This window comes from Gymnodraco acuticeps, unplaced genomic scaffold, assembly GCF_902827175.1.
Source record: "Gymnodraco acuticeps unplaced genomic scaffold, fGymAcu1.1, whole genome shotgun sequence".
Taxonomy (NCBI): domain Eukaryota; kingdom Metazoa; phylum Chordata; class Actinopteri; order Perciformes; family Bathydraconidae; genus Gymnodraco; species Gymnodraco acuticeps.
Window position 1 is genome coordinate 1,557,968 of NW_022990015.1, and position 15,048 is coordinate 1,573,015.

At 39.9% G+C, this 15,048-nt stretch overlaps 1 protein-coding gene across 1 annotated transcript; it reads left to right on the forward strand.

Annotated features, from left to right (window-relative positions):
* Window positions 1-1,768: 1,768 nt before the first annotated feature.
* Window positions 1,769-14,673, forward strand: tspan7b (tetraspanin 7b). The gene is made up of 8 exons (XM_034213578.1): window positions 1,769-1,944; window positions 9,664-9,852; window positions 10,137-10,211; window positions 10,303-10,398; window positions 10,930-11,085; window positions 11,299-11,382; window positions 12,023-12,108; window positions 12,596-14,673. Exons 1-7 carry the CDS (start codon window positions 1,879-1,881, stop codon window positions 12,089-12,091), a joined length of 735 nt encoding a protein of 244 aa, XP_034069469.1. The 5' UTR covers window positions 1,769-1,878; the 3' UTR covers window positions 12,092-12,108; window positions 12,596-14,673.
* The last annotated feature ends 375 nt before the right edge of the window (window positions 14,674-15,048 follow it).

Here is a 15,048-nt window from a genome sequence, read left to right on the forward strand (position 1 = left end):
TTTGCTAATGAAGGAGTTGTAGGATGTGACGACACACTTGTTAATCGTTTTTAGACTTTTCCTCATTCAGGGCAGCATTACACAACATAAAAAAAGCAAGAATGTATCTCTGTTAAGGAACCTCAAAATGTTTCTCCAAACGGCTTTAGAGGGGTGTTGATTCAGCTTAATTTAGGAGACTGTAGTTTGTGACTGTTGAACTGTATTGCATTATACAGGGAGGCTGTTATCCTCTACAATATGATGGCTTTGGTCATTCAACTAATAGGGTGGGGATACATTTCACAGAGTTCCTCTAACCATGTTTTCTAGTTCTCCAGACATCATTTTACATTGGGTGTTCATGGTAAATACAATCTCCATGGCAAGGGACCCCCCCCCCCCCCCCCAAGTCTGGAAGACCACAAGATGGTGGACAAGGACCCTAGGGATTTTTATAGATGATGGATATGTTTTTAACATGTAACCCTTGGGCCTAAGAGACCAAGATAGGTCAGGTAAGGATTAATAAGAATTGAGGGAAGATTGATTCATTATTCTAATGGGAATTCCCAACTTAATGTTGCACTTAAGGTGGCCAAGTTTAAAGTATACAAAGGTGAGCATTTCTTTCTGCTTTTATGTTGTGATGAATTCAATCTGTATGTACTGTGGTCACTTTATTATGTGGAGACCTGCATACTGAAAGATACATTCTTAGTAATACAAGTTTTTGTTTGTAAAACATGATGCAATCAACCAAATAAAGGAAGGGGAACAAGATGCCCAACACTAGTCTTAATGTTAGTGAGTCATCAATATAGTCTTGAGTTTATACATTTCTAATAAGCCATCAGCAAAATGGTGTTAGTTTGTCAGTTAAATGTTTCATATCATTATTAAATGTCCTTAGTAAAATATGCTTATAATAATCAATTGATCCATTCATGTGAAATAATAGTGGAGGAACTAACTACACTATTTACCTCTAACAAGTAATAGTGGTGAAAGTAGCATGAAATACCCAACTAAAGTACAAATTACTCCGGATACTTAAGTAAATGTACTTAGTAACTTTCCACCAATGCTACTCTCACACATAAGAGGTAGAAGAAGTACTCAGATCTTGTACTTAAGTAAAGGTAGAAGTATATATATAAGTGAAGGAATACTCTGCATTCAAAATGTTATGCCAGTAAAAGTATGTGTATATAACGTAAATAAGCATCAAAATGTACAAAAAGTAAAAGTACTCATTGTGCAGATTGACCCATTTCAGAAAAATATATATTATATGTTTTGTATATAATTATTGATGCATTATGTGTTTATCACAGATGGTAAAGGTGCAGTTAGATTGAATTACTTAGTATAATTGTTTATATTTCCCATTATTTTTCAAAATCTGCAAAAAATTAAGGTATTTAATAAATGTAGTGGAGTAAAATAGCACAATCTACCTCTGAATTGTAGTGGGATATAAGTACAAAGTAGCAAAACATTGACATACTCAAGTAAAGTAGTTCAAGCTCCTCAAATTGTACTTAAGTGCAGTACTTGAGTAAATGTACTTAGTTACTTTACACCACTGCACATAATACATTGGCAAACCCTTATGAAGCGTTAAGAATACATTTATAGCACATATTATAATTTCCTTGCCATAATCGATGCCATCATTAAATATGTCTCCCTTGAAAAAGAGATCAATGATCTCAATGGGACCTACCTGGTTAAATAAAGGTTTGAAATGAAAATACGCCATAAATCTCCTTCACTGTGCCGCTGCTGCGCGTATCCGTGACGCTGTGTCTGCATCAGCGCACGGTTGCAGCGCGACACTTCAGAGACGGTTTTCCTCCGTTATTTTATCACAGAGGGTCTACCGTACGCGCCACAATGGAGACTAAACCGGTCATCACCTGCCTTAAAACCCTCCTCGTCGTTTACTCCTTCGTGTTTTGGGTACGTAGCCTTTTCCTTTTTCTATAATATCCCACCGTTAAGTGTTTTGTTTTGTGTGCGCGATGAAGGGGTGGATTCATGCCGTGGTGTGAATGTAGCGCTAAATGGAAACTCCTTAATCTTAATGTAGCGTCTAAAATGTGGGTTTTATCGTTTTTGTATGATGTAACTTGTGTTTATATATGTTGTGGCTGCGGTCGGTGCAGCATATAGCACACATAGCATCATGGTTGTTGTCTTTAGCGCGGAAAAGGATGTTAACATCAACGCAACGATTTAACACTGTGTGATGAGACCGACGCTATGGGCCTTGTCTGTTTTATAAGGCCCCTTTAAAGACCATTTTCTCACGCACATTATTGGGGTCGTTGCTATAGATTCTTAAATGGACCTTGCACCCTAAACATATATTCTACCAGACAATGTGTTATTCCTATAGGAGCACTAGTAAAAGGCTCAAACGTGCCTTGATGGTGCATAAAACACAAACACTTGATGGAAGAAGCAGCCAATCATATCCTTTACCTAGGAAACAGTATCAATACCACAGTGTAAAAATACTCTATTACAAAGTCTTTTAAAATGTTATTGAAGTAATAAGTATGCTACACAATTTGCCTATCAATAGCTAAATGTAGCTAAGTACTTATTTTGCAGAAAACCCCCCTGTGAGTTCATATTCTTGTGATGACGATTGTTAAGATGTAAGCAGCATTTTCATGTTTTTGCTAATAACATATATTTGGATATTTGAATGCATAATCTTGAATTTCCCCAAAGGTCCATCTCATCTCATAATGGTCATGGATTTATAAGTAGACATTTCATAACCTACATCTACAAAGAAACTAGTTACAGTCCAGGCAAAACGGCATTTTAACCATGGAATGTAATTTAAATACAATAGTAAATGCATTTAATACAGTACAAATACTTTAATTTAAATACTCAGGTAATGTTGAGATTATTACCATTTCTTTGTTTGTTGGCCCTAAACATTGAGGCTGTACTTTGTGGTCTTTTTTTACAATACAACATTGTACTAAAGGTAATTTAGTTATTTTCAATTATCCATTAATCTACCACAATATTGTTTGGTTTAAGATTAGAAAATAGTGTCTTAAGTGTTAAATAACATCAATAAATGTGTGTTTTTTGTCCAGTTAAATAAAATGTGAGATAAGGACATAAGGTCAAAAGAAAACAAGAAAGAAAAAATGCCCACAATGTAGAAGCTGGATTCATAATTGCCATTGCTTGATAAAGGACTGAACTAATTGCCAGTTTTCCAATGTTTTGTCCACATAAGAAATAATTGGTACTTGCCAGCTCCCAATAATTGTATTTTTCGACGAACAAACATCAATGTGAACAAAAGCCAAGGAATGTTTTTTCGGGATCTTGCAAATCCGAGTGGACTCCCTCTCATTATCCTTTGTATGCTGTCTTTGTCCTGCACCTGTACCCAGCTGGGGTTGGACATGTGTACTGTCCACCTTCTTTGTGTGATATTTTGTCCACCTCATTTACATACTGAACAAAAAACACCAGACCCGTCCTACAATATCATGCAAAACATGGCACCACGGCTTAAGCTGCAAAAGCCTTGCTCTCATTTGAAATGGATACAAATGCTGTATTCACAATGCTGAGCGAGCAGCATAGCAACACTCGTTTGAAGAATAGATTCTGCTCCTTTTTTCCCTTTTAATTAAGGCTCTTTGTTATTGAGTGTCCTCGGGATTTAAGCCAGAAAATCACTCCAGAAAGCATTTCTCAAAACCGATAAAGTTGCTTCCCATTTTGGGATAAATTACTTTGAGGATTAACTTGAGAAGAGAAATAGTATTTTCTTATTCTCTGTTTGGTATTGAGTAGTTTGGATAAGCCTGTGTTAACATGTCAAATACCTGCAGAGTCTTCACGGATGATAAAGCATCCGTGCAAGCAACAATTTGTATCTTACACAACATACGACCACAATACTCAGTGACTAACTCACAAGCAGCTTGATTAACTTAGTCATTTTTTGACCATAATTCTGTGTTAAGGCTGATTTGTGATAGCTGCCAGGCACAGCGAAGGGTAGGATCATCTAATGAGAACACGTGGAAGAGATTTATCTGGCCCTAATGCGTTTAGGACTTGAAGAGTACTTTCTTTGCTTTCCGAAACTGACCCCTAACATTGCGAAAGAAAATCAATGTGGAAACGCAGACGCTGAAGCCTTTTCATTTCTGTCTTCACAAATGCTTAAACCTTTTCGAACGCAGAAATAAAAAGGCTGAAAGGAAGAGCTATGCTGTTATGTATCTCCCTGCAATGCAGACATATGTCTGTGTCACTGATATTAACTTTTATATTTAGTCAGGATTGGAGTGTCTCTTTGCGCTCCATTACATCTACAACATCAGGTTTCAGATGTCTAAAGAGCAGAAGTGTCCATAGCTTAGTGGCCGTCTGCACCCCCGACGGTTGCAGCAATGGAGAGGTCCAGTGGGGGGAGCATGCCTTCAATGTCCGGCCTCGGTTTCGCTGTCATCAGCTTGTCTTGACGACTAATGCCTCAGTTAGAGTATCTACATTGTCATACTTTGCACACAGGACAGTTAAATGCAGAGCAGGTGGTAGAGTGCCGTGTCCTCGCCAGCATATTTTGTCATCGCACCTTCTGTTGCTTTATTAGGGCCTGCGGGGGACAAGGAGGAGGAAGGGGGGGTGACCTGTTTCAAACTGTGCTGTAACCAGGGTGGCCGGCCTGGCATTGAATTTCAAACAAAACATGCAGGGCTGTGAGGAGGAGGAGGAAGGAGGAGGAGGAGGAGGAGGAGGAGGAGGAGGAGGAGGAGGAGGAGGAGGAGGAGGAGGAGGAGGAGGAGGAGGAGGTCTGAGGCTGTTTAGGATTCAGCAGCACACATGAGGTCTTCATGACTTGTTGGTTGCACTTATTTCCCCGATGGCTTCAAATTGAACACTTTAGCAATGACAAGACGATCCTTTATTTGTATGCTTACGGGGTGAGGCATTTTGATGCTCATGATGTAAGCCATAAACTGTTAGTACATCGTCATCTGGAGGACTGTTCCCTGAAATGACAGTCTGCTCTGGCTGCCAAGATCGCTGTTGGTAGACACTGTAGAAGACATTACCGACCAATCAAATCATCAGCATGCAGACGTGAAGTTCTGCTGGAAAGTAGCCCGCAAATAAAAGGGTCCTTTCATGAGAGCTGCAATGATTAGTCAATGAATCAGTAAGGACATTCACAGGAACATTTATTGACAGCTATTTTGATTATAAATTGATCATTTTCTTAGCAAATAAGCCAAACATTTGCTCATTCAAGCTCCTCAAATGTGAGAATGATTTGTTGCTTTTCTTTGTCATACATGATAGTCATTTCAATATATTTGGGTTTTTTTAACTGTTAGTTGGATACAAAAATATGTCACCATGGGTTATCAACAATCGGTCAGATGATACATGAATAATATATTGCTCATTGTGAAGTAGGGCTGCACGATTTTGGGAAAAAATCTAATTGCGATTTTTCTGACAGATATTGCGATTCGATTTGCGATATTTGTTTTTAAGCGACCCAACGGAAGTTTATTGTAAAATGCGGCCATAACTCCGGCTAGGAAGGTCGTATCAACGTGCTCCCGTCTCTCGCACCCCGCAGCCCGAGCTACGAGTGAAAAAACTAAACTTACATGAAACTTCCGTTGGGTTGCTTTAAAGTCAAGCTTCAGTTTAAGATTCACCCTGTAATAGAAACATGTGATGGAGCATTACTGACCTGACCCAGATGCTTTGTTTCACCAAACCATCTAAAGCTCCATTGGAAGCCATTTGGAAAGGGCGGGCACTTTCAAAAATACTTAACAGGTGATTGGATCAATCCGTCTATCACCTTCTATCATGGGCCACTTCTGATTGGTTAACAATGGCTCGTACATGTGGAGCACAGCACTTCTGATTGGTGTGGATTACATTACATTACATTTAGCTGACGCTTTTATCCAAAGCGACGTACAATAAGTGCGTTCGACCAACAAAATACAACCTTGAAGAAAACAGAATCATATAAGTACATCAGGTTTCATAGAGCAAAAACATTTCAAGTGCTACTCAACTGGCTTTAGGTAAGCAAGTCCTTTATTAGTATATAAGTGCTTCGTTAATAGTTCTATCGCTCGAAGTGGAGTCGAAAGAGATGAGTTTTTAGTCTGCGCCGGAAGGTGTGCAAGCTATCTGCTGTCCTGATGTCAATGGGGAGCTCATTCCACCATTTTGGAGCCAGGATAGCAAACCCACGTGTTTTTGCTGATGGGAACTTGGGTCCCCTTCGCAGCGAGGGTGCAGCGAGCCGTTTGGTTGATGCAGAGCGGAGTGCACGTGCTGGGGTGTACGGTTTAACCATGTCCTGGATGTACGAAGGGCCAGATCCATTCGCAGCATGGTACTGACACACAAGAACAACAACAACAACATATTTTAAAAAATCGCAGGCTTTGCGATTTGATAATCGCATCATTTAAAATCGCGATTTCGATTTAAAATCGATTAATCGTTCAACCCTATTGTGAAGTTCCCACAGATAATTATCACCCACCTCTACAGTTGCTCTTATCCCTACAGTGTTTTATTTCAGAGTTTTGGTTTTATAACCTTTTGTTCAGCCTACTGTGAGCCACCTGATCTGCAACCCAACTGTGGACAGATTAGGGTGGTGACTAACTGGAGAACCACAAAATATTATTGTTTTATTTTAGTATTTGAGACTCAAACAGAGCTAAAAGAGAGTGAATATTGGACTTCATTCACTGGATGTCCAGAAGCATGGCAGTGCTTAACCATGTCTGCTGGATTTATTAATAGTGAACAGATTAGCTATATCAAGTTTGTATGGTAATTAAAGTCATTCTTGTTTTTACAGCTCCCCCGAAGTGCCCATAACAAATGATATATAACTTAAAACAAATTAAATGTGTGATTTATTGTCAGTTAACCTGTAAAACCTTTAGAGAACACTTATGTTCTATCTTGTTTACATAATATATGTAATATAGCTGAAGTGGGCATTTTAAACAAGTAGACAGAGCCTCACTGAAAAAACTAAAATGAGCTTTACTCTGCCGCAGAAATAAAAGTCATATAAGCCCAGAGAAAGCGTCAGCTACAGTTAGAGGGAAGTTAGGGAACAACAGGATGGGGATCCAGATAAAGAGATTAGAATAACACTAAACAGACGACTCCTGAGACCATTTCAGATAGAAAGTCTACTGGCTCTCCGTTCGCACTGTGTGGTTCAGCTCATCGCGATGTTCCACTGAGGATTTATCTAACTGCCCACAGCTCGTCAATAACACACATTTGTACAGGTTTTGATGATGTAATAGATACAGCTACATGTTCAAGTTATAAATAAAGACAGAATAACATACGGAATATTGTGGGAAACCAACAACAATTGCCTATGATCAGTTAACCACTTGGGTCTATTAGTAATTATTAAGAGGGTTTGACGGAATATTCATGTTTTTCAACTGTTGGTGGTTGTCAATCTGTAGACCAAACGAGTGGTCGATAAAGCCAATAATTGTTAGTTGCAGCCTTAAACCAGTGCGATTTCAATATATAGTTTAGCCTAGGGCTGCTCAATTAATCGTATTTTAATCGCAATTACGATTATGGCTCGCAACGATTACGAAAACAACGTAATCGAAATATAACGATTCTTTTTTTATTATTGGTTTTTCAGTTGAGTTATACTTAAAGTTCAGGGTAATCAACTGTTAAAAACATACAGTTAAAAAAAAAAATCTCCAATAAATTGATGTTTTCAAAGTAAATGGATAATCGTTTTTAATAATCATGATATCAATTATTGACCCAAATAATCGAGATTATGATTTTTGCCATAATCGAGCAGCCCTAGTTTAGCCTATGCCTACTTTAAAGGTGGGGTAGGTAAGTTTGAGAAACCGGCTCGAGATACACTTTTTGTTATATTCCATGGAATGCTCTTAACATCCCGATAGCAATGAATATCTGAAGTGCTTTGACAAAAAATCCATAAAAAAATGTCATCTGTGGAAGCCGTAATACTGTAAAAAGTACAACCAATCGGATTGCCGCCCTGTCTGTCAGCCTTCCATCTCGTGCACGCACAAATGTATCTCGTGCCCTCATTGGGCGTGCCGTAATTGGGCGTACATTGCGCGTTCATGTGTGTTGGAGGAGGTGCTCTGTAAGGAAGTCTGAAGGAAGGGGCGGATTCTTTTCGGCTGTGTACTTTCAAATTGTAGTGCACTCGAGCCGGTTTCTGAAACTTACCTACCCCACCTTTAAGAGTTGCCAATGTGTGTGTTTACTCTCTCTGTAATAATTTCACCCTCGGATGAAACTTGTTGCTTGTGTGTCAAAGTGTTGATTTGTGTTGATGTTTGCGTGACAAACAATAAGCTCAGCCTTTGCACACAGTGACTTTTAGTAGTCATTCTCAAACCACTCTCACTGTGGTAAGTGTTGAAAGAACTCCTTATACCCGTGTTTAAACTGCGCCCACTTCTAGAACAACACAGCGGTGAAAGGACAGACTGGTGATTCGACACGGTGGAAAACCTTTGCCCGATCATAATGTACACACCCTAGAAACAGGGCAAAGTGTAAATATTGTTCACTCATTAACCAGCGGAGACTTGTTAAAGCTACAGTTAGAGCAGCCAAGTGTATGCATAGATATGTTTTATATTGTATACAAATCATGACTTTAAGCGGAACATTCTTCCCTCATTGCTAAGAGGTAACATTTACCCAAAGAGCACAACTGAAAACCACTGCTGTTTCATATTGGCTCATTTGCTAAAAGCATTCTTCAGTCAGTGTTGGAGGTTTGCGGGTGCACAGAGACATTTTAATAATAATAATAATAATACATTTTATTTTTAGACGCCTTTCATGACACCCAAGGACACCGTACAATTTGTTAAAAAAAGAAAGAAAACGCTAATAGGCAACAGAACATGATAAAAACACAAACAGGAAATCATGGAGGAGACAGTCAAGTGGACACAAATGAAACATATAATGGGGAGCACTACAGTGAGTAGGCATTTTGTACCGCCTGCTCCCTCTTTAGTCAGAGGGCCTGGCAGCAGGACGGCGAACAGCCTCCTCCTCCTCTTGGAAAGGAGGGAGGTCAGCGTGATGAGTTGGCCCTCGCGCCCAGTCAGATCATCAGCAGCCGTTCCACACCCTGCTCTCTTCCCAATAAGACATACCCAGCTGAGACACACAGCGCTTCAGCTGCCTCGTACAACACCCTCTTTTATCCGCAGCCTTCATTTGAAATGCTAAGATAGGCACAACAGGCGTCTCGCCTCGGATCAAAGAGCCCCTTTGATATGTCCCTTTTCTTTTTTTTCTTTCTGTGTGTGTGCAGGCATATTCATAAAGAAGGTGATTGCTTTCCCGCACGGCAGATACATTTGTGTCTTCTGTCTGCCGTCTCCTCCTCCTAACTCTAATTGCTCTGTTTTTTTTGTTACACCTTGATCATCTTCCTCCTCCTCCTCCCCCCTTTGCCACGGCTGCTAAAACCCAGCCTTTTGTAATCTCTAACCGAAGTGCACAGATAAAGGCCTGCTTCCTGCTTTCATTCTGTTTCCTGTGCTCTCTCTTTCCACATCCATCTCTCCAACCGTCGGCCTCCAGATAACAGGAGCCATCCTGCTGGCAGTGGGAGTATGGGGGAAGTTGATGCTTGGCCCGTACATCTCTCTGATAGCCGACAACTCCACCAACGCCCCGTACGTCCTCATCGGCACCGGCACCGTCATCGTCGTTTTTGGCCTGTTCGGATGCTTCGCCACCTGCAGAGGAAGCCCATGGATGCTGAAGCTGGTGAGAGGCTGTGAGAGGAAGGGTGGGGTGTGATATTTCAAGAAGAGATGCTGGTTAATTAGCCTCAGGTCACATGATAAAGGGAGTAATGGTTGACCTCTATCCTGTGGAGAGGGATCAGAAAGTCAATATATGCTGCAGGGCACTTTGTTCGGTTAATGGTGGTCAAGTGGGTGCGTTACTGTTAATGTGAGAGTGTGCAGGGATAGGCAAATGATACACTAAGGCAGAGGGTTTTCATGCAAACTATGCAAATCTCCCTCATCCTCCCTTTCTCTCTGCAGTATGCCATGTTCCTGTCCCTCGTCTTCCTCGCTGAGTTAGTGGCCGGGATTTCTGGATTTGTTTTTCGCCATGAGGTCAGCATGCAACACACCATGTAACAACAAGTCTAACACTAAGGCTGTATGAAGCGCTCTTATGACATGTGATATTGTTTGCGTGCTGCAGATAAAGGGAACCTTCCACAGGACATACACTGACGCCGTGCTGAACTACAACGCTGAGGATGAGGCGAGCCGTGCTGTTGATAACTTGCAGCACAGGGTAAGTCACCGTGAACATCACCACCGATCATCAAGGAGAAACAGCTTAGACATGCATCAGCTGCCGACCAAAACACATCCCTGAATCTTAAAAGTTTGTAATTTAAGGATAACACCTGCAACTCTATCTTTGTCTTATTGTCAAAAAATCTCCAAATAGACAAAATCGAAAATGTTGTCTGTACTATAGAGCTCTATTGTTTTTCAGGGGGAGAAAAGTATAATCTAATCTATAAAATAAATCACTAAATGTCGGACTATTAATAAAGTTCCCAAATAAATGCCCATTATTATTTACTCATTTTTATTAGAGCTTGCTAAAAATCTAAAGTGCTCAGCTCCTGGAGGAAAGTATATCCTTTTTTTCTATTATGACAGACGAGTGAAGTCGGAAACAATTCAGAGACAGACTGACAAGTGATTTGTTTTGGTCTTCACTTGGAATATTTTGACAGTAAGAAAAATATAGAGCCTTTTCATTTTAGTCCCTGAGTTTGATTTCAATGCTCTCTTATTTGCTGTGTATTTATAGCTGCGTTGCTGTGGTGTGTATAACTACACCAGTTGGTTTGGAAGTGTGTATTACCCCTCCAACGGCATTCCTGCCAGCTGCTGCTTCAACGCCTCCGACTGCAACCCGGATGAACTCCGCAACACAACTCTGGCCCCCAGCAAGGTCTACCGCCAGGTCAGTATGCCATGTATTCTCTGCTAGCTACTTTATGAATCCCAGCAGTCAGAAGGTGGCTGCATTTATCTGACAGGCCCTCATTCACCTTTCCAAACCTCCCTCTTCCATACACTAACAACTGGCTCAGATTGTATCCCAGATATCCATGTTTCCTCTAATTTGCACACGTCCCTTCACCCTCTGCAAACTAACATGCCGCCTGTCTTTCAGGGCTGCTACGAGCTGGTCACTTCATTCATGGAAACCAACATGGCCATTATCGCAGGGGTGACGTTCGGGATTGCCTTCTCACAGGTAACGGTTTCAATAAAACGCTGGTTTTGCTTGCGATGATGTGCAAATCAAAGGTGTCACGTGTGGTGTTTTGACAACCATAAATAATCATTATAATTCAATTTGAATTAGTATTGCTCAGAAGATGAGCAGACACATCTTATATTCCCTTTGACGACTGCCAGCTTTGCCTTGACAGGAAATTATGAATTGTTTTAGCGCAAACAAAGAGAACATTTTCAATAGACCTTTTTTACGGAAGATATTTTGACATGTGGGAAAGCACAGGTGTAGATAATAAAATGAATGATGGTTGAAATTGTTCAGCTGCTTCAGCTGCTGGATCCTGGTCATTAATGTTATTTGTAACACCTGTGTTTTTAATTTTATGACAAATCAAAATCGCTTGTGTGAAAAATGACATGAAACAAATTCCTGTCTACATTTCTAGAATATATGTGTTTTTATCAATGATTTGTTTTGAAAAAATGCACAGGCTCTTATACTTCTTCTAGTTTGTTCTAATATGTGTAACAATGGTGGATGGAGGAAGGAGAATAGTAGCACCATTGTTCTTGCAATAAAACTCAGATGTCAAAGATAAAAAGAATGAAAGACTGAACATAAAGTAAACGAAAATCCTTCTCTGTCTGTGTTTCAGCTGATTGGCATGTTGCTGGCCTGCTGTCTGTCCAGGATCATCACAGCCAATCAGTATGAGATGGTTTAGCTGATGTGGCGCGACAGGTGAGAACCATTTACATCCAGTATACACATACATAGTTAAAGCTGCTGTGATCAATATATATATATGTTTCAGTCTCACTGCTCTCACTAGCTTTAGCAGCCATGCCCCCTCCCTGTATGCTTCCTGTCCGGCTCCAAAAAGCAGATTAACAAAGACAGCAACTAGCTGGTGAATATAGTGGAGCATTTAGCCGCTAAAGAGCAGGATATCGGGAGTTGCAGGGACCAAATCATAAACCAAATAAAAGTTAGTATTTGACATTTATCATGTGCCCAGAAATACAACTCTCAAATAAATACAAATACTGATTTCTGTGTGCTGCAAGTGTAAACAGGCAAATGTAGCTGATGTTTTCCCCATTAACAACTTTGTAAGATGATGGCAGCCAGGTGAAGTGTGTTTTTGCTGCCCTCAAGTGGCCATAGAATCATGACTGCTGGTTTAACAGATATACAAGTACCTTACTTTTCGTTGTTGTAATTTCAGGGAGATGAAGAGACAAAGAGCCTTGACACGTGACGAGAGTTAATTCCCGAAACACTATCACACGTCCGGATTGGAATTTGCCTCCCTCCGTCTCTCTCTGCCTGTGATCTTAATCTAGTATCTTAATGTATCTTACTGTAAAGCACCATTCCTCAACTCACTGTTGTTGCATCAAAGCGTTCTTTACCACACATCCCACCGCTGCTTGATGTAGAAGTTGCTCATTAGCACATATCTAGGATCAGTACATCCCACAACAAGCAGGTACATTCGAGTTGACGCGTTGTTGGTCTCAGATCGGCGTTTTGGGTTAAAGTGATTTTATTCTCAGTTGACGGCAGCATGCTCCACCGACCGTCTTCAGAGAACCACTGCACATCTTTGTACAGAATGACATTACTAAAGCTTGAAAGTAATACTTTAATAGATATGTTTAGTTTTGCATTTGACTTTGCTATTGCTCTCCATTGTATATTCCTATAGCTGTGACATTTTGTGATCTGATCATGTGTACGGAGGAGGGTATTTTAGGTTTATATGGAAAATTAGGAAACTGACGAATGAGAGGAAAGGAAGAATTGTATAAACGTGATTTGAACTGTAAGACGAGGCACATTGATCAATTAAGGCTTTAATATCAAACTCACACAGTAACTTTGAGTATTGCTTAACTTTGCCCTACTGTACATACACTTATGATACTTAATGTAATAACCAATTAACCAATTTGTTTTGGGGGCTCTAAGGAATGTGTTTGTCGAATGACACCAAAAAGTGATGTTACATTATCTCTGACACTAAATGGTGATAACTTTTTAGGGACAACAGTAAACACTTCTGTCTTCTTTAAGGCATGTGTAGTGTTGCACCCAGATACAAATGTACAGATACTGTGAAAAAGAAAGAAGAGAATTTGAGCGATAAATCCTGCCAACTTTTACAACTGAACGTGTGATCCAACAAGCACTCAATTTAAAGCATACTGACTCCTTATTAGTGTGTCAGTACTTATATTTCCCGGGTAATGTAAAAGTAACTGACTACATATCAAATTGTCAAGATGTTTGCCTTAAAGAGCAACTTACCACCCAATGAAAATCTTGTTTTTTTGCGACCTCCAATGATTACATTAACCCCCCTTGTTGCAGTGACAAGGATGTTAGGCTGAAACAAAACACAGATTTTGGATGTTGGCGACCTTTTCAACCAAATCAGTAAAACAGATTTCCAGCCTGTTCTATCAGATCTTATCCATTTGTTTCTCCCGGTGGAATATAATAACCAGCTGTGTGTTACAGTGAGAGAAGTCGACATTAGAGACTTGCAGGACTACAACAGTGCTCATCTAGTTTTTACAGTATTCTATGTAGTGCATAGACATGCCATCATCACCACCACCTGTAGATATGTATTGGAAATGTACTTTATATAATGTAATGTTTCTCATTCTAATATGCTAATCTGTATCAATGTTGTGTCACCGTTTTGATTCCGCACTTTGTGCTGTTAATCTGTATTTGTTTAATAGGAAACTCGCACTGGAAAATAATTGTGGCCAATGTTTTGTTGAGAGTAACGTGCAACATGTAGGTGTTTCAATTTAGCTGTATATTTATTATAGTTTGGTTGGCATTACGTTTACAGTTTCACCAAGTGGTTTTCTATCTCTCTTTCAGGGTGTGTGTGTGTGAGTGTATCTGATTTTTGTTTCTTTACTTAACAGTCTCCTTAACCTTGACTGTGTGATTTCCTCGTGTGTATGAGTGTGAGAGAGAGATTGTCTATTTTTGTGGATCCTGTTGTATTTAACTTTGGTCAGTATTTTGTTGTGGCTTTTCAATCCTTATTGCTTTTAAAGCTGTACATTTATTTAGTGAATGTATGTTTTCCAACACTATGAATTAACACTTCCTTTTTCCCTTCCCCATACTGATATTTTCCTGTAAATACTTAATTGTAATACCATCCTGCTTACACATGGGGTCACCAGACGCTCAAAAAAGAATTGCACCATGCTGTCTACAATTGACTAAGTCACCATCAGTGGTCTTATTATCAATAAATATACAGAATAACAACTGTGTTAACGTTGATTTATTTTTGCTACTATCAAGACAGCTTTGTACATGTCATATGATATACTTTATTAATCCCCGTGGTGAAATTGTTTCTCTGCATTTGACCCATATAGTGTTAGGAGCAGTGTGCTGCCATTTTGAATGGCACCCGGTGTAGGGAACGGTGCCTTGCTCAGGGACACCTCGGTAGCACTTGGTCTTTCGGGGACTTGAACTGGTGACCTTCCAGTTACCAAATCAAGTCCCTATCGACTTCGCCACCATCCCTCCATGCAGTGTTAAACAGCTGTTGTATTACATGTCTTTACCAAAGTTATACTATAGGACACTTCAAATGTTTTCAGGAATCTGTGAGCTGATTTATTTGTCATGTTA

Excerpts from the sequence above, each read along its gene's own strand:
- tspan7b (XM_034213578.1), top strand. The coding sequence starts at position 1,879 with ATGGAGACTAAACCGGTCATCACCTGCCTTAAAACCCTCCTCGTCGTT. Across the intron at positions 1,945-9,663 it reads TTTACTCCTTCGTGTTTTGG|ATAACAGGAGCCATCCTGCT; the intron begins GTACGTAGCCTT and ends GTCGGCCTCCAG. Across the intron at positions 11,383-12,022 it reads TCGGGATTGCCTTCTCACAG|CTGATTGGCATGTTGCTGGC; the intron begins GTAACGGTTTCA and ends TCTGTGTTTCAG.